A 19,157-nucleotide genomic window follows, 5' to 3' on the forward strand; every position below is an offset into this window, starting at 1 on the left:
GTGGCGCAATGCACTGATTATTAAAGTTGTTCATATATTCCTCTTATGTAACACTCTCCCTGAGTAGCTCTGATATGCACTGACAAGTTCTCCTTTTTGGTGTGAATAAAGAAGTTACTGCAGTGCTCCTTGTAATTATGTGGCCACCTATTAATATTTTCTGTGTTTTCTGTCACACTTGAAATAAACTCATTTTGCTTACGATCTCAGATCATACATACATATGTATGTACATCTGTACATACATATGTGTGTACATCTGTGCATACATATGTGTGTACATCTGTACATACATATGTATGTACAGATGTACATACATATGTATGTACAGATGTACATACATATGTATGTACAGATGTACACACATATGTATGTACAGATGTACATACATATACGTATTCGAGAAGCAAGTTTTGTAGACGCTGCCTGTCACCAAAAATATTCTCAAGAAACATATTTTATTTATTGAGGACCCATTTTCTCTTGTGACTGACAACAAGGGCTGTCCAACTATATATTGAGATCTTACTAATACTCATACTAAAGGCCATAGATTTACTTTTGTATAGTTACAAACATGTTTAAAAACCATGTTAATTACAGACAATTTTGTCAACGAATATAAGTTTAGTTTTTCTTGGATTTCTGGTCACAATGTACAAGCACCAATGTTACACCAAAATGAGGCAAAAATGGCAAATATTAATTAATATTCAATAATATTTGTGTGAAGAACATCTTAAGCTTTTCCTTGATGTGTATATTACCGTAATCCATCAAATAAATATTTAACAAACTATGAATCAATAACCTATAACATGTTTTAAGCGGTGACATAATTGCGAGCATCGCTGTATTTCTCTCAATTCGTCTAAAAAAGAAGATAAGTTCAAATCTTAAACTTTTAATGTAGTTATGGTGGTTTTAGGACTGCCATCAGCATTAAAGCACTTCGTTTGGTCATCAAGGTTCCCTTGCCGCTGGACACAGACATGTCAAGCAATGACTCACAGACCTCTTCAATAAGAAACACGTACAGCCTCTGCTTTCAGCAAGCTAAGTAGACATTATAGTCGATCTTCGCGTGACAGCAACAACAGAACCTCGATGAGCTTACAATGATTGGTTTGAGTTTGTATACAACAGAGAGAGAATTATATCTGTCTTTGTTTTCATCTGACACATGACATATGAGGTGTGGCACCTGCCACACTTGTCATACACAATTTATTACTTTACAGACAAGTCTTCAGTATGCTTCTGTTTTATAATAAGGCATGATGTAGCCCAAGTTCTCTCTTGTAGTCCGGTCTCAGGGACTCAATGGCTAAGGAAGTCATGTTGTTTTCTGTAAGATCAAAATAGAATAGCATAAAATGATAAACCAAAATGTTTTTTGTATCTGTAACAAACATTTGATGAAATAAAATTGAATAAAAAAATTGTTTAATCATTTATACTTCCCACATTACCTATCATTTATTAAATAATTTAGGGGATAGTTAATAAACATTTCCGTTAAGAATTCCTTCTAGAAAACCAGATGCTCTAAGCCTTTTAAATCTTTATCACATCAGAACAGAGATTTGTAACACTCAAAACAGCTTATTATGCTTTTCTATTGCTTCTAAAGAACGATTCTAAAACAACTGAGTTGCTTTAGAATGTTAGCAAAAATCAAAGATTCAGGCTAAAAATATTTAGACAGATGCAAATAAAAAAGTTTTTGGCTTTGACAAAAAGGTATTTTTTGATAATAAAAAATTTCCTCCTGATTATACTTATAAAAATTTATAAGCTAAGTTGATGCTTTTTTAGAATTTATCACGTAGTTGGCCATTTGTTGTGATGCCAAAGTATTACATAACTAATAATTTACAAGCTATAATAAAGCCATTTTCTGAACTCAATGAACAGTTTTAGAGTTGACCAACGGTCACATTATGGAACAATGCTGATAAAGGTAAAAGATATTGTGAGTCCAATGATTTTCGCAACTTGAGAATGTCAAAACAGCACACTTACTTTAGTGCTACTTTCTAATTAGTGCATGTACCGTATCGACATCAAATGTAAGAAAGTCAGTTTGCAGATTTTTAGATAAGCAAAAGTAAAAAGTTAGTTTTGTTTTGCTAGCTGTAAACATAGAACACAAGCTAAGTCTTCAACGACGAAAAATGCTAATGAATGCTAAGTTTGCATACCTTTTTTTTCCAAATACGTTATATTTAATATATTATATTTAAAATATTATATTCGATATGAGCTTCAACTTTAACCAACATTTTACTGTTCAAATGTTTTTGAAAATATTAGCATCAGTGCTAATTGGAATGCTGTTGCAATGCTTATTGCATGAAGTCTGTTGTGCTTGTGGGAGCAGACAACTCCATTTATGTGAAGTTACACGCAGCTTAAAGTTGATTGTAGAAATTCTCAACTAGTCTGTGCCTTTATTGTCATGAATTAAACAACAAAAGGCTAGTATTTAAATAAATTTATTACAGCGGACAGCCTTTCACATGTATGAATAAGCCTAAAAAGGATACTTATCAACTGTCTGCATAACATAGGCTAAAAAGTGTATGGAACAGTAAAGTGTTGTAGATAAAATACACTGGCATGTTCATGACTGTAGCTGACAAATAAACCTGCACTCACTGTATTAAGAAATGCTTGAACAGACCAAATGTAAATTTAATAATCTGAAGTGAATGGGATATTTAACTTGACAATATTATCTTAAGAATATTTAATTCATCTCCAATTGAACGGAAAATAGTTGGGCGTGAAGTAATACCCGCTTGGGAAGACAACTCTTACATCAAATAGCTTGCAAAAAGTTAGGCCAGCAAGTGTATGAAATTTTATTTCACCAGTTTTTTTGGATTTTCAACTGTGAAAAGCACATTTTTTATGTAATTTATAAAATAGATTTAATGCTTTAACTGGCAGTGTTGTCTTTTCAAACTTGTTATTATATCTTTGAAGGTGGCTTTAAACTTGTCTCTGATATCAAACTATATCACACGTATAAATATAATATATAAAGTGACTGAGGAACGAATAATAATAACAAATGTTGTTAGACTTCATGTTATCGTTAGCATTCAATTTCAAACATTAAGAGATTATCACAGAAGAGCTATGAATAGTTACAAAAATAATTTTATATATTAAAGAGAAAAAAGGATAACTGCATACATAAAATTAACAACTCATATCAAGTACATTAAAACCTTAAGCTTCAAAGGTAAAAAACATAATGACAAAATGAAATTGATGAATATAAGCATATTATCAGATTTTGTTTGTTGAAACTTTGCACACAGTAATAAAAGAGCTCAAATAATCTGCGGCATCGGTGTGATGCTATATGACATCAACTTATATGTAGACTGTAGCTCGGGCTTTGATGTCCATTTTACAAACAGGACAGCCAGTGAGTGCGTGGGAACAGTTGAAACAACAAACTAAAACAGATTTACAAAATTTGATCATATACACTAGTAATAGAACATTATAACCTTACAATGTTATATATTTCAGTTAGTTTGTAAAAAGTATAGATAGTAGGTACAGGTACTGGCGCATATAGCAGTTGTAGGTATGACTACTGGCGCATATAGCAGTTGTAGGTACGAGTACTGGCGCATATAGCAGTTGTAGGTATGACTACTGGCGCATATAGCAGTTGTAGGTACAGGTACTGGCGCATATGGCAGTTGTAGGTACGAGTACAGGCGCATATAGCAGTTGTAGGTACAGGTACTGGCGCATATGGCAGTTGTAGGTACGAGTACAGGCGCATATAGCAGTTGTAGGTACAGGTACTGGCGCATATGGCAGTTGTAGGTACGAGTACAGGCGCATATAGCAGTTGTAGGTACAGGTACTGGCGCATATAGCAGCTATAGGTACAGGTACTGGCACATATAGCAGTTGTAGGTACATACACATATAGTAGTTGTAGGTACAGGCGCATATAGCAGTTGTAGGTACAGGTACTGGCACATATAGCAGCTATAGGTACGAGTACTGGCGCATATAGTAGTTGTAGGTACAGGCGCATATAGTAGATGTAGGTACAGGCGCATATAGCAGTTGTAGGTACAGGTACTGGCACATATAGCAGCTATAGGTACGAGTAGTGGCGCATATAGCAGTTGTAGGTACATACACATATAGTAGTTGTAGGTACTGGCGCATATAGTAGATGTAGGTACAGGCACAAATAGTAGGTGTAGGTACAGGTACATAATTATAGCGGTAGTAGGTACAGGTACATATAACAGTTGTAGGTACAGGCACATATAGCAATTATAGATACAGGTAGGTACAGTTGTAGCACATTGTATGATGCTGTTATATTATGTCAAATTATATTATGCCATAACTAAAACCAAAATAATATAACTATATTATGTTGTGTTCTATTACATTACATTTATTCAATTATATTATATTTTATAATGTAACATTATATTATTTTATGTTACATTATTCTGTAATAAATTATATTATATAGTATTTAATCATGTAATACTATAATGTGTAATATTATATTACATTTCATATAAAGCTTTAATAATATTTTGTTTTTACTCCTAACTAATTTAGACTAAAGATTAAATGCATGAGTTCTAACTTGACTTACATGTATTTGAGCATACTGACCTTGCCTGGATACCATACCAGCATACCAGGCCTTGACTGGCCAATATGTCTGTATATGTATATATATGTATATATATACACTGTATATGTCTTTAGCAGCTTTGCAGTGTACATCCAACATAAGAAAGCAACAATATTTATAAATAATGTCACTTAAATATTTATGTAACTTGTATTTATAATTCCTAAGGGTGATAAAAACAACTGCTGAAGTTACTCCCTGTTCATCTTGTCAGTTAATCGTAGCAAAAATCATTTGATATTTATTATTGAATTACACAAGTTTATTAAAATATTGTTGTGATGTCAAAGTATTACGTAACTAATAATTTACAAAGCCTAAATGGCAAAGATGTAACTTGTGACTGCTGAGCAATAAAAACAAATTGGTATTTTAAAACTAACAACTAAAGATTTCTGAACATGCTGCGCAGTTGCTTAGAAATTGATCAAATTAGCACATAGAAATTTTTAGCAGGTTCGTTACAATCCGCTGTATACTGATACAATTAACATCTGCAAGTTCACTAAAACATTTAGATTTTAAACCACGTAGTTTCTACAGATTGTCATAAAAAGATTTCATATCTTCTTTTTCTATTAAGGCTCCCACACTTGGTATCTGCTCAATCAAATATCAGTTTGGACAGAGCTACATAGTTCACCTTCTAGTCAACCTATCACTACAGTCCTGCCTTTTTCCACCATAAAAATTACTTTTCATCAATGTTTTTGAAACAGACTTTGGTTTTGTAAATGTCTCTTCATCGATCTTATGATGTTTTGTGCGTTATCTTGCTCACCTAAACTCTGTAATCAAAGCACAGATAAATTCTCCAATAGCAGTTTACCTTACCAAAAGATACACTCATGGAGACTTTGTATCATTCAGCCGGCAGACTAGTCTTGTTCCGTTGCCGTAAACTACTCGCTCTTAAATTTGAGAGACAAAATTTTGTAGATTCCTCTCCATTTCTGCACCAACTTATTGTTGTTCTTTATAGTCTGGGTGATTTTATAAATACATTTTCCCGATGTCACACACTGTATATTATTTTTATACAAGCTCCAAGTCATTAGTTATGACCCTGCTGAGGAGAACTTCTTGTGCGTTTTTCTAACTCAAGATCATTAATGCAGTTAAACAAGCGCCCATTGTTGGGATCTAATCGAACACTCACAAAAGGAAGTTTACATTACAGAAGCAAAAAGTACATCATTCTCATTGGACCATTTTCTGCCAGCCAACTCTAGCACTAGAATCTGTTGCTATCACAAGGGACTTTGTTGGGCTTTTAGCACACTTATTATGTTTTAAGGACATATTTCATCTAAAAATGAGATTCAGATACAAGTATTATATGTATATTATTATTAAGGAAAGGTAAGTAACCAAACATACCAAGGTGGCTACAAGGGAAGAAGATAACTTGTCTTATGCAGCTTTTGCACTCCATACAAGTTAGTTTATCGGCATCATCTTCAATCATTGAGAGACAGTATAAGTAGAGATATATTCATATGTGCTTGTTTACCACGAAAAAGTCCTGATTTGACACACAATGCGACCAAAAATGTTAAAACAATTAAAATCATTTGATTAAACTCTTAACTATTATATAAGCAAGAAATACTTTTAGAAACAAATAAACAATTATGGTATATATGTTGATTTATATATGCATATAAATTGACATACCTGACTTGTGTTTTTTATTGGCACTGCTGCTCACCGATTGATGCAAAACTGAACCACCTAAAAGAGATAAAAAAACACGAAGTATCAAACAATCAAGACTAGTTATATGGTCTTTATATATAGAATAGAAAAGAAGAATGTATTGATAACCTACTGAAAGACAACGATTCTTAAGTTAGGCAGTAGCTCAATCATCAAAGGGACAGTGAAACTATCAGCTATCAGCTTGCATGCCTTGTCTCTCCCCCTCTCTCTCTACCTCTTTCTACCTCTTTCTACCTCTCTCTCTCACTCACTCTCACCCTCTCCCGCTCTCTCTTTCTCTCTCTCTCACCCTCTCACTTTCTCCCTCACTTTTCCTTTCTCTCTCCCTTTCTCTCTCCCCCTCTTTCTCCCCCTCTTTCTCTTCCTCTTTCTCTCCCTCCTTCTCCCTCTCCCCTCATTTTCTCTCTCCTCTTTCTCTCCCTGTCTCCTCTTTCTCTCCTTTCTCCCTCCCTCTCCTTCTCTTTCCCTCTCTCTCTTCCTTTTTCTCTATCTCTTTCCCTTTTTCTCCCTCTCTCTCTCCCCCTCTCTCTCACTCTTTCCCTTTCATGCTCTCTCCCCCTCTCTTTTTCTCACTCTCTCTCTTTTTCTGTCTCTCACTTTCTTTTTCTGTCTTTCACTATCTTTCGGTTGACAAGAGACATTACACTTATGAGTTAATGGTTTCATATTGGCAGATAAGCTTGAGCGTCACAGCCATATTTAACAGTTTTCACTAGTTTTCTAAGTCAATACCTTTCAAGACTCAATCTAGCACAAATGTTATTAGAGGCATGTGCATAACAGATCTATGCCTACACGTTGTGGACACCTGGTAATGAGTGTGTTGCTTGGTATGCTTTTAGCGAATCAACTCACAGGTCTTATAAATACTAAGAATGACGCAATATTATTTTTGAAATGAAAACCAAGTATAGCTTTGCCAGACAACAGATATGTAGATAATACATAACAAATATGAATAAACTATAAAGTTATTTTTTAGCTAAATAATAAGATACATAACGACATGAATTAGCAAGTTTCTTTATATATTTCTGTAGCTATGTGTTACGGTCACATGATTATGCCATTTGGTAATTTTACATTTGAAAATACAACAAATACCATAGAGACACATAGCTGCATTGTTTGGTGATTTCATCTTGCAACATGATTATATCATCACCTACTCTGTTCATCATAGTTACTTGGCGAGATTGTAGAGTTAGTTGGTTATGATATGGTTACAGACCAATCATGGTGGTAGTTATGGGGGCTAGCAATACACTAGTATAGCTAGTTGATAGAGTATTATAACTGTTCAATACAGTAATGTATAGCTATAGAGTATATAGCTAAGAAATAGAGTCATATCACTAGCTAATAGAGTAACATAGCTAGTCAGTAATGTAATATAATGTAGCTAAGAAATAAAGCCATATAGCTAAGCAATAGCTAGTTTTATAAAGTCATAACAATAGCTAGAGTCATATAGCTAGTCATTAGAGTAATATAGCGTATATAGTATTAGAGTAATAGAGTTATATAGCTAGGTAATAGATTCATATAGCTAGGTAATAGAGTCATATAGCTAGGTAATAGATTCATATAGCTAGGTAATAGAGTCATATAGCTAGGTAATAGAGACATATAGCTAGGTAATAGAGTCATATAGCTAGGTAATAGAGACATATAGCTAGGTAATAGAGTCATATAGCTAGGTAATAGAGTTATATGGCTAGGTAATTTAGACATATAGCTAGGTAATAGAGTTATATAGCTAGGTAATAGATTCATATAGCTAGGTAATAGAGCCATATAACTAGGTAATAGAGACATATAGCTAGGTAATAGAGTCATATGGCTAGGTAATAGATTCATATAGCTAGGTAATAGATGAATATGGTTTTGCTAAAGAGTAGTAGCCCGAGAAGAGCGATAGTCCTACTCCAACTACGTGAATATAGCAATGTATGCCACAGCCTTACTTGCCATGCTTTTCTTCCCACTCTTGTTGCTCAGGATCAAACTGAATTCTTTCATGCCTAAGGATAATCATTGCCTTTTCCACAATGATTAGTTGGAAATTCCACTTTCCTAGTGTGGTTGCCATTGCGCAATGCATGGAATTTAATGTTTTTATTATTCCCTCATTGATAGCTGAAGTAGCCACTGCAGGTCTTCTATTAGAATCCTGAAAGATAGTGCTTATCTTGAGTAGAGAACAAACACAAATATGTGTGAATCACAATATCGATGTAAAAGGAGGGACCGTCATGAGAGGCTTAATACTGTTAGGCGCAGCATAGTTACTTTCAAACAAAAGCTTTTTTGGGAAGTTTCTGTTTGGTCATAAAGGTTGTCCTCTTAGTAGGGCATTTGAAGAGGCTTGCCATAAAAACTTACCTTTTTTGTTCACATCAGTTCCGGTGTGTCTGGGACCATATTAAAAAGATTCCATTATGATTCCGGCAATCTTTCTGTAATCAGGTTGGAGGTCCTTTCTTGTTACTTGACTGATTACAAATTTGTAATATATTGTTTTGTTTAACTGTAAGGAATGCTATAGTGAGATTGCGAATATTTACATATATATATATTTGACGTTCCATAAACATGGCTGACATTTAGCATAAGACAATCAAGTGACAATGTGATGTCACAACTTATACGTACACACACTTCATAGGAATCTAGCTTTAGTTCTTTTAGCAGTTTGTTGCTTAGTTTTCTATATACAAGTGGGACCCCTGATTCTAGACTGTATTAATAACTTTCTGTCAACCTTGAAACCCTTAGAATAACGCAACTCCTTTGAACTGAATATCATATATATATTTTGAGTATCATATTGAAGCTCTAATCTTGCAGAACTGAAAACCAGAAATCAATAAAGTAAAGAGTTTTGTTGCACTCTATCAAAGAAGTGATGTTTCAGAGGTAACTGAAGAAACACGATTGCTGTCTACCGAGTCAGATAGTGTGTGTATATGTTATAAGTAGAAAAACGAATAGTTTTAATATCAAGCTCTTGCTGAGGAGAAGAAGCTTTCGACTTTCATCTATTTCTGAGCCGTCATTACCAAAAACTTTAATCAGTGCGTCATTAGACACTAATGTTCTATAAGCAGCCATTTTTTATTTCTCGATCGGCTAGAAGTGTTAAAATGGTTATTTAAAAAAATAATAGTTTATCCACTTAAAATTATGTAGAAAATGTATTCCCCAGAGAGCGAGCAAAATATTATAATATTATGTAACCGAAGCAAAACAACACAGCTGAGGTTAATCAGGTTTAAGTATCCTTTGTCCGAGTGAAGTCAGCTGAGTGAAGTCAGCTGCGTAGGATTACTTGGGAAGACAATTTCTCGACTTATCCCACACCCGGCTTCAGAGTGCTAAAAGTACCAGCTTCGTTTTAGAGAAAAGCTGTGCGTACACAAGCTGATAATCTGTTATTAGCTTCTAGGCAATTTTGTGACTGCAAATTTGCTTAGCAAATGACCACATTGACCTACTTACACTGACAATTTACATCAAGCATACAGACACATATGTCGTTCTTATTGGTAATAGTTCAGGCAGTAAATTGTTCAGCCTAAAAAAATAAAACTGTGCTCTAATATCTAATTAGTTAAACTTGATATATAATCAATATGTCAAAACATCAAACATGTCTGCTCAGAATGGTGGCCACTGCCAAACAACCATCTGCCAATTGAACAAGTTCCAATCGAATTTTTCAAAAATATTTTTATGTTGCATTGCAGTAGTCAGTTGTTGTAGCTTTCAGCCTAGCGATTGTAGTCATTATGAATGTCTCAGGCTTTATAGTGAGTTCAGTGATTACTACAAGTGCATTCTAACAGCTGACCAAGAAACTACAAGCAGGACGATAACCAGCAACAGAGAAGCAATTGGAAGACTAGCCACTTGTTTGGCTTAATGATAAACAAGAGTGAGAATGTAGTACATCTAGCGTAAAGGTCATATAAGAACCATCAATATAATCCAGTTACCAGTTACATCATTCAATATATAGTCATCAACTACCGTGTTTAATGAACCGTAGTTCAACACTTTAGTCAGCCAATGGAAAAGTTTTTTTTAAAAATTAATCGATCTGTGAAAATTTTGGCTGTCTGCCCAGTTTTCAGCAAATTAAGAATTAAGAATCCATTAAGAATAATTCAACCAAGTATCCCGATGAGATCACGGTAGAAAGGATGATTAATGAGATCCTTGGCATGTGGGATAAAAATTCACGCTTGATTGTTAATTACCCATACCTCGAGGGCGCAGTTAATGTTAGAGATTTCCTCATCCTAGGAGGGAGTAGGTGATAGCGACAGGGGTTATGCTAGGCCTTTAGTTTTCATTTCCGTACTCCGTACACAGTTTTAAGACAGCTATAGTAGTTTTTATTTTGCTGGAGTACGCAGGAGTATGTGATGATGTATTCAGGCGGAGTTTGTTCTCAGAAAATGAGCGAACGTGTGATAGTGCAACAGCATAAAATATTTTATCTTAAATAATTATACATATTTTTAAATTTTCTGTTTCCGATAATCAATTGCTTGTTTTATAAATACATTCTCAGTTTATAATAACAAGGTTTTATTAGATTTGTTCTAGGGCCTTTAATAGTGTGATTACTTTTTCCATCAAATAATGCCGAGTGTGGCATAGAGAGGATAACTCCAAGTATATGAAATGTCAATCACCTCGCTCAATGCTCGATGGACATTGTTAATATTTTGCTATTCGTACTCTTTTAGGGTACCCGTAGAGAATCTGAACGCAACCCAAATGCAGCTCAACTAATTTTCCGTGTCAAATATGTGTACACCAATTAGTGAAGAGTGTTTTTAACATAGACCTATTGACTATACTAGACTGGGCAATGCAAAACCATGATGTCTTACATAAATAGCTACATTCTTTGTGACACAACGTCTTTGCTTTGTTCATTTTCAGCTGGTCAGGTAAGTGAGTCATAATTGTTTACATTGAAAGAATAAAGAGACCCTTTTGTTTTCTACGTGTAATTTGACTTAACTACTAAAGTACACAAGATATTGGTTTAAAATTTTAGATGCAAAGGTTATACACTATGCATTTCCTACCCTGCAAATTTTTAAACATAAAGTTGACTATTTCATATGTAAAGTGCAAGTAAAAATGTATATTGATCTATTCAAAAAATATTGCGAAATTATCAATGTTGCCCTGTGCTATGGGCTAACATGTCAGGTAGCTAGGTGTACAAACTAATTTCAAATGAATACACACTGGTAAATGGTACACTGATCGCACTCTGCAATGAATATAAATGTTGGGTCTTGGGTATCATGCAAACAGCATCAAAAAAATCATAGAAAACAAGTGACATATGGTACACGTTTCTATACATATTGTGAATGTATTTATTCTATACTTGATTAAAGACGACCAGTCAGCTGACCCTTGATCTGAGATTATTTGTGTTAACAGCTACCTTTGTAGCTTCCTGGTGAGTTCAAATTCTGACATACCTGCAGGTGATAGTTTCAACTAACGCTGTGCTGTGGATTGACCATGAAAATTGCTTTGTAAGACCAAAGAAAGAGTCTTAGTGACCACCAGCTTGTGTATATTTGCAGTGATTTTTTGTAAGTTGACACACTGCCGTATGATCTGTTCTGAGCCTAGACATATCTTTGTGAAGACAGGATGAGGCGTAAACAGACAATTTGTGTACTTAGCTTTTTCAGAGTGGAGATGTTTACTTGCGCACCATGGCGAGTTATGTTTATAATCCTGTCTCAATCCTGGCGCTGTTGTATCAGTTGAAACTGAAAATCGCTGTCAACCTTGTCTACATAGATGTAGTCGATTGGATGTCGTACTGGAATGAGCACATCACTGGAATGAGAAAAAATACCAGTGACTTGCTGGCTAACTTAGTTTTGTCCCCAATGGTAACATGGCCCTGCAAAGAGTCGGTTGACTTCTCCACACTAAGCTGTTTTCCGATCGCCATACTCTCTATCACGAGACTGTATACATTGATTGCACATGTCTTTTTACTGATGATTCCAATGATGTCTGTTAGAAAGCCAGGATCACATTCTACAGACTCGAGCCAGCGTCTTGTGTGCGTTAGGAAGTTTGAACAACATTCTGAGATAGGTGTATGCTTTTGGAGAATAGAAGTACATGGTGATAGCAAATTCTTTGATTTTTGGACTGTAGATCTTTGACCTGTAGACTGTGGACTTTAGTTTTGATTTTTTGTTCTTGGTTTTATTTTCTACTAGCTCTTGCAGGCAACCATCTATTGAGTCGAGCTTAGAGCTTTGAATTTTATTTTTGCAGTAACGCAAGCAAATTTCTCTGAATACCTGTGGTGTTTTGAAGTCTTTAAAGCTCGTGGTTAAGTGTGTTGACTTTTAAAAAATATTCGGTATACGTATCTCTGGTGCGATCTTTGGCCTACCGCATGGACACTTATGTAGAAGGTCAAGAGTGATTCAGATTACTTGGCGGCTGTTGGCTCTGCAGAGCAAAGTGAAGGTTCCATGGCTGGCTCATCTTGGTCTGGCGTAGATGATGTAGATGGTGTTGGTCGGCATAGCAGTTGTCTACCCTTTGGTCGAGCCGGTTGTAAGTATTTTGGCAGAGAATCAAATATACTTGGTAAAGCAGTTTGCTTTAGTATGTCAGCCATCTTTATACCAGGAGGTCTACGATAGGAGTCTATTGTGAAATGATCCCTGCAGAGCACAGAGTAATTGGAAGGCATCTAGTCCTTACGTTTCACAGCATATATTCACTCGCTACGTCTGTCTAGGTGTTTTTCTTCCGTGTGGAAACTGAATTTACTGTCCTGTGCTAGAGTATTAGAACACCCAAATGGACAGCAAAAATTTCTACTCCCTTTGCCCGGCAAAATAATCAGTAAATGATTACATTCTTATGAGATCATCATAAAGTAAAAATATTTCTGGTTGGATTTAGCTACACTCTTAAATATAGCCCAGCCATCACCATAATCATTGATGATGGCTATATATATAGCCTATGTCCACTTGTTATAGTAATAAAAAGCTTCATAACATAGGCTGCACTCCATCTACTACGCACTTGGCACCTCTTTGTGCGAAACAAATTTTCTCATTGTAGTGCCTGCAATGAACTTAAAAAACATTTTAGAAAAACTATTATTTGTGAGCATATCTCGAAACAATCCACAAGATTCTATGTTCTATATATCTAGATACCTCTCACAACCACACTTGAAAACAATTGGAGCAAAATTTACCTTTGAATCCTCTCCAGTGCTGGTAGTTGCTCCACTCTCGATGGCTTCCTACTTAAAACTATGGCCTGGACTAGGTAAAGTGAACAAAGCCATGACGCTGGGTTGCAAAGAATGTGACTATTTAAGCGGACGCAACGCTGAGCCGCGATGCATTAGATTGCCCAGTCTAGTATAGTTAATAGGCCTATTATTAATACAGCCAACAATAACGCTAATCACAAACCTTTAACATTTGGCGCGCTATTACGTAAATAGATAAAACGTCAAATGTTTGTAGCAGTTTAAAATAAAACTCAAAGTGTAACATTCAGAAGTGTGGTAATATGATAACTAAATTTAAACTTATTATTTCTTTAAAATATGCTAAAGTACTAAAAAAGAATCAAGTAAATATTACGTTATTAATAATTGACACTCAACGCCTTATGTTTTAGCTTTACGCTATATATACGTCGCTATACCTAATGTTAGTGTACTCTCTTAGGAGGTACATATACTAAAATTGGAACGATACAGAGAAGATTAGCATGGCCCCTGCGCAAGGATGACACGCAAATTCGTGAAGCGTTCCATATTTTTATCCTGTTTCATTATGATAATTAGTATGTTTATTTACAAGTTTTATACACAATATTAACAGTATGCCTGTTTTAATACTTTCAGAGTGTAACTTGAAAATTAAAATAAAATTAACTTTAAACTGAATGAAGCAGCTGAAATATAATAGCTAAATTGCCTTTAGGCAGTTTCGAAAGCAATTTACATTTATTTAAAGGTTGACTTGCAACAAAATTCACATTACAGTTATTTGGTACCAAAAGATTCACCATGTCTTACTCTGCTGTGTTGCAGGTGCCAAATGTGTGGAAAAGTGATTACAAGCTCTTAAAAGCTCAAAAACGAAAAGCCATCATAGATTGGAATCTATTTGTTTCTCTGACGTAACCACGTAATTTGTTTATCGTCTTGTCATATATGTTCTCACGTGAATTGAAAGGCCAATACAAAGCTCAATATAAAACCTATCGTAGTACTAGTTTATAACAAACACTTCGGGTTTTACTGAAGACCCCGTATCAAATATAGATACTCGCTACTTTACTGTTTAGTTTCGGCATTATTCAATCGTCAAGTCGTTTTCTGATTATGTGACCCAATACTTGGCAAATAATTTCTGCAGCACTTTTCGATTATCACAAGTGACCAACAGGCTTGTCATGATTATCAGACAATGATATGTACTCCTTCGAGGTAAGGTTAAAAAGTTTAACGATTTTTTACGGTAAGTTATAAGATATCACTGCTAAAAGTGACAGCATTACGATGACGATAAAACAGACACGTAAGAACAATAAACATGGTTTTATTGAATGCGTGAAGTATATTTGTGAAAATAATTCGACGAATAGGGTTGCAAGAAAGTGTAAACACAAACCCATCTCTCACAACTACATCACATTTGAGCCGTTTTGGAAAGGGAATCCAAACTACTGCTGTCTCGTTTGCCTGCGATTTTCTGTTCGTTTTTGTGCTTTTAAGAGCTTGTAATCACCTTTCCACATATTTTTTTTATTTATTTTACACTTACAACATATCAGAGTGAGACACGGTGAATCTTTTCATCTCAAATAACGGTAATGTGAATTTTGTTGCAAGTCAACCTTTAAATACCATCTATACTAATAATGCTTCATAATGACTTCAAAATGCTTCATAATGACAATGTGTTTAGTAATGTTTCAGCAGTTTTCTGCTTGACCAATATGGTATGAGACAATTATTTTAATAATAGTTTGGTGTCTCATGGGTCCTCATGACTTCCTTACAAAAGCGAAGCAACTGTAAGAGGTTTAGTGACTTCCTTAAATATGTGCTCGTCAAAATTGGAATAACAAACAGAAATGTCTAAAGTTGAATAGATGCATTTAACTATTTTGATAAAAAAAGGTACAACTTACACAGCAATGAATAATTCTAAGTAATTTTGTCTTCAAAAACTGTAGCAGAACTCCCTAACACAAGACACATTACTTTTACAACATTTACTTTTCCTATACGCTAGGTTTAAGCTCTACATATCAACAACAGCTGCCAGTTTTTTCATAGATCGGTGAAGTTACATCAGAAACAGCGAATAATATTCTATTTACTACTTGAGAATTTGTGAGAAAAACGTTTCAGCCACTTGTGGCCTCATTTTGTACATCAGGTCATTTACTAATATGAATTGTATAACTTCCATAAACATTCAAAAAATAACCGTAAGTATATTAAATCATACTTGTCAAATACCTTCATCCTAATCCATTAAGGTAGTTTGATGTTTTACTATAATTGTATTAGTGAGCATTGTGTAGATGACTCCCTAACTAGTGTCAGCATAGGTCTAGTCATACCCAATGCTACAGATTATAGCAATAGCTTTCATGATAAATTATTAGTTCTCATCGAGATTATGAAATGATCATTGGCATCACATATTTTTGCGCAGTATGGAGACCCTAAAAGTAATTGGGGGCAGCCTATATGTAAGTACATGTTTTGATGCCATTGGTTACAGTGTAAATAGAGCTTTAAATTGACTCTGTGAAAGTTAGCCTAGGTTCTCCAATTAGCTTCATTTTACACCATGTTCTTCGCAGTTGATATTCTTCACAGCGGCACACATTTTAATTCTGACAGAAAATGTAGCGCAAACTTATTGAAATAATTAAAGAAAAATAGAGACAATTTTCTAAAAAAAAACACAAATATACATAGCAGAGCAATAGCACAATGGAATTGCTGCCATGAGAAATATCACAACTATTGAAATATCAAAATAAGTTTATTATGTGTACAAAACTACAACTATAAATTTGAGCTGGGGGAAACCACCTTGAACAGATTTAGCATTTTTTTCTGGCTCTTGGCAAACAAGTGAAGCTACAGATTACCATAGAAGAGAAGACACATATTGTTTTAGGAGTTATATATTAAAAGTATAAAAGTGTTATGTCCACCTGCCATGGTGATAAAAAACTTCATAAAATGGGCAATACTCCATCTACTACGCACTTGGCACCTCTTTGTGCGAACAACTTTTCACATTGTAGTGCCAGCAATGAACTACAAAAACATTTTAGAAAAACCATTATTTGTATGCATATCTCGAAACAATTCACAAGATTCCTTGTTCTATATATCTAGATACCTTTCACAACCGCAAAATTTGCCTTTGAATTCTCTCCAGCGCTGGTATTTACTCCACTCTCCATGGCTTCCTACTTAGAATTATGGCCTGGACTAGGTAAAGTGAACAAAGCACTGACATTGTGTTGCAAAAAATGTGACTATTTAAGTTAACCTATTAAAGTTAATAGGTCTATGGCTTTTAATGTCAGAATATTAATCTGGTGACAATAAAAACTATAGCTGCTGTTAAAAACACATCCGTACAGATTACATGAGTGAGTTTCAATATGCGAGAATATTAAAATATTCTATTCTTAGTTTGCTGGTTCCAGTTGTTTTATTTAAAGGATTTAATTTCGCTAACCTTTGAAAACTTAATTATTTATTTATTTTATGAATCTGTTAAAAATAAAATGCAACTAAAAGCAGTAGAGATTGATGAGTTTACGATAGCAACTCACCAAGTTACCACCAAATGATGGCATGACGGAAATTTAGTCATGAGATGGAGCGTCTTCTAGAGCAATAGATTTTCATACATGCATATTGATCAATTGCCTGTCAATGCATAATCAATGATTGATGATTTCATTCCTTCAGAAGCGATGCCTTTGAGATGAAAAACTGCTGAAGTTCTAAAGTGACATGAGTACACAAGTACAAAGTACACAAATACAGTGATTAATCCAATTTTTCGATATACCTCAGTAAAACAACAAAGGTACATCATGACAATCCAATCGTTTCATCTAAACTTAGTGTGTGCTAATGATTGCCAAAGAACTTTAATGAAACCTTATGACAGGGCTGTTACCATACCTAATACATAAGTTATCAACCTGTTGATCAAATTCTTGGCAATGCAAAATTACCGTAGTTTAGGTAACAGTTCAATAAACAACTTGTGCACTTCTCTAGCTACGACAGCAACAATACTGCCCATGTTTTACTATTAAAAACAAGTTGTGTGATTCCCTAGCGACAACATCAACAATACTGCCCATGTTTTACTACTAAGAACAAGTTGTGCACTTCCTTAGCGATGACTACAACAATACTGCCCATGTTTTACTATCAACTAGCTAAATGTCGGAGTTTCATTTAAGGATGGAACCATATCTTTTTAGGAGGCAGTAAATGCTCCTAGATTACGTAACCTTTGTAACGTAAACTTCTCTTGACGTAAATAATTTATGCGGGGTTTTTTGCTTTGTATTATGTAAACAATTCTTTATAATGTGAAGAGTCAACTCCGTTGAAGTTCCCAAATTTGATTTGAACAACGAGAGTCCCATAGACAGCCTTAAAAGTTTTGTTTTTTCTGCTACAACATTTGGGAGAAAAATTGACGTATAAGGCAATCTCTATTATACATGTATATACAAGTACCCTGGCAGTCTGGTCTGAGAGATTGTCAGGTGTGTTGATAAAGTGCAGAGAATAAGTAGCTGCACATCTATTCAGAAAATCCAGAAATATGATTGGGGCAAAAGTTAGAGTGTTGATCTGTCAAACTGAATGCTGAAAGTTGGGTTTGACTCCGGCTTTGGCAAATTAAAAAAACAGACAGACACCGATCTTACAATATATATATTTAGTCAATATAAATGTATTTATATAAGTATATATATATATTTTTAGTAAATAATATATATATTTAATCAATAATATATTATTTAGTCAATATATATTTTTGTTTTACTTTGTTTTAAACATATGCAATATTATTTCCTTCTAACATAAAAAGTGGAATAAATTGATTTTAATTGACATTGAAAGAGTGCGCTCTCCTTAAAAATGTGAATGCACCATTGAAGCCATTCAACTGAAACTAAAACCAATATAAGGCTAAAACATTAGCTACAAGATGATGTTATTTTTTCTTTGTAGACTAGCCCTGTCCAGAGATATAAGCATTTGAACGAGATTATTTTTTGGAATGCGCAGATTCAAGCGAGTGCTTTATTCATGATGTACGTAGTCAGCATATATGGGCAGAATCCGTGAGCGATAAATATACGATCTCTTCTTTAGCCAATTAGCAGCACAAAATTTTTATATAGGTCATAATAAATGTTATCGCTAGCAAGCGTGTTGTCTGTGATCTTGAAGATTCTTGTCGCTAGGGAGTTCGTTGACTTACTGAATCACGAAAGCTGAATCGAGGCGTTGTGTTGATTAACAACGTAATTTTATCATCTTTTCAAGCTACAATGCCTAGTGTAAAATTAGCAATAATCATGAACTCTAAAGTTCTAAACCAAATGAAAGTGATAAGAA

At 34.5% G+C, this 19,157-nt stretch overlaps 1 protein-coding gene and 1 non-coding gene across 2 annotated transcripts; one reads left to right on the plus strand and one right to left on the minus strand.

Moving 5' to 3' along the window:
• Window positions 1-3,148: 3,148 nt before the first annotated feature.
• Window positions 3,149-13,754, minus strand: LOC137406475 (uncharacterized). Its single transcript, XM_068093059.1, has 6 exons — window positions 13,704-13,754; window positions 8,807-8,951; window positions 8,389-8,594; window positions 6,377-6,433; window positions 6,080-6,157; window positions 3,149-3,473 (listed from the first exon to the last, which is right to left on the minus strand). The coding sequence occupies exons 3-6, from the start codon at window positions 8,441-8,443 to the stop codon at window positions 3,388-3,390; spliced, it is 276 nt and encodes a 91-aa protein (XP_067949160.1). The 5' UTR covers window positions 8,444-8,594; window positions 8,807-8,951; window positions 13,704-13,754; the 3' UTR covers window positions 3,149-3,387.
• A 421-nt stretch (window positions 13,755-14,175) lies between these two features.
• On the plus strand, window positions 14,176-14,282 carry LOC137407452 (U6 spliceosomal RNA). Its single transcript, XR_010979986.1, has one exon. It is a non-coding gene; the product is annotated as a U6 spliceosomal RNA (small nuclear RNA).
• Window positions 14,283-19,157: the final 4,875 nt, after the last annotated feature.

This window comes from Watersipora subatra, chromosome 10, assembly GCF_963576615.1.
Source record: "Watersipora subatra chromosome 10, tzWatSuba1.1, whole genome shotgun sequence".
In the NCBI taxonomy this organism is placed as follows: domain Eukaryota; kingdom Metazoa; phylum Bryozoa; class Gymnolaemata; order Cheilostomatida; family Watersiporidae; genus Watersipora; species Watersipora subatra.

What these genes read in the sequence shown, in the direction of transcription:
- LOC137406475 (XM_068093059.1), bottom strand. Translation starts at nt 8,443, where the DNA reads ATGAAAGAATTCAGTTTGATCCTGAGCAACAAGAGTGGGAAGAAAAGC. An exon ending in TGGGAAGAAAAGCATGGCAA is followed by an intron (nt 6,434 to 8,388) that starts GTAAGGCTGTGG and finishes TATCTCTTTTAG; the next exon opens with GTGGTTCAGTTTTGCATCAA. An exon ending in CAATAAAAAACACAAGTCAG is followed by an intron (nt 6,158 to 6,376) that starts GTATGTCAATTT and finishes CAATGATTGAAG; the next exon opens with ATGATGCCGATAAACTAACT.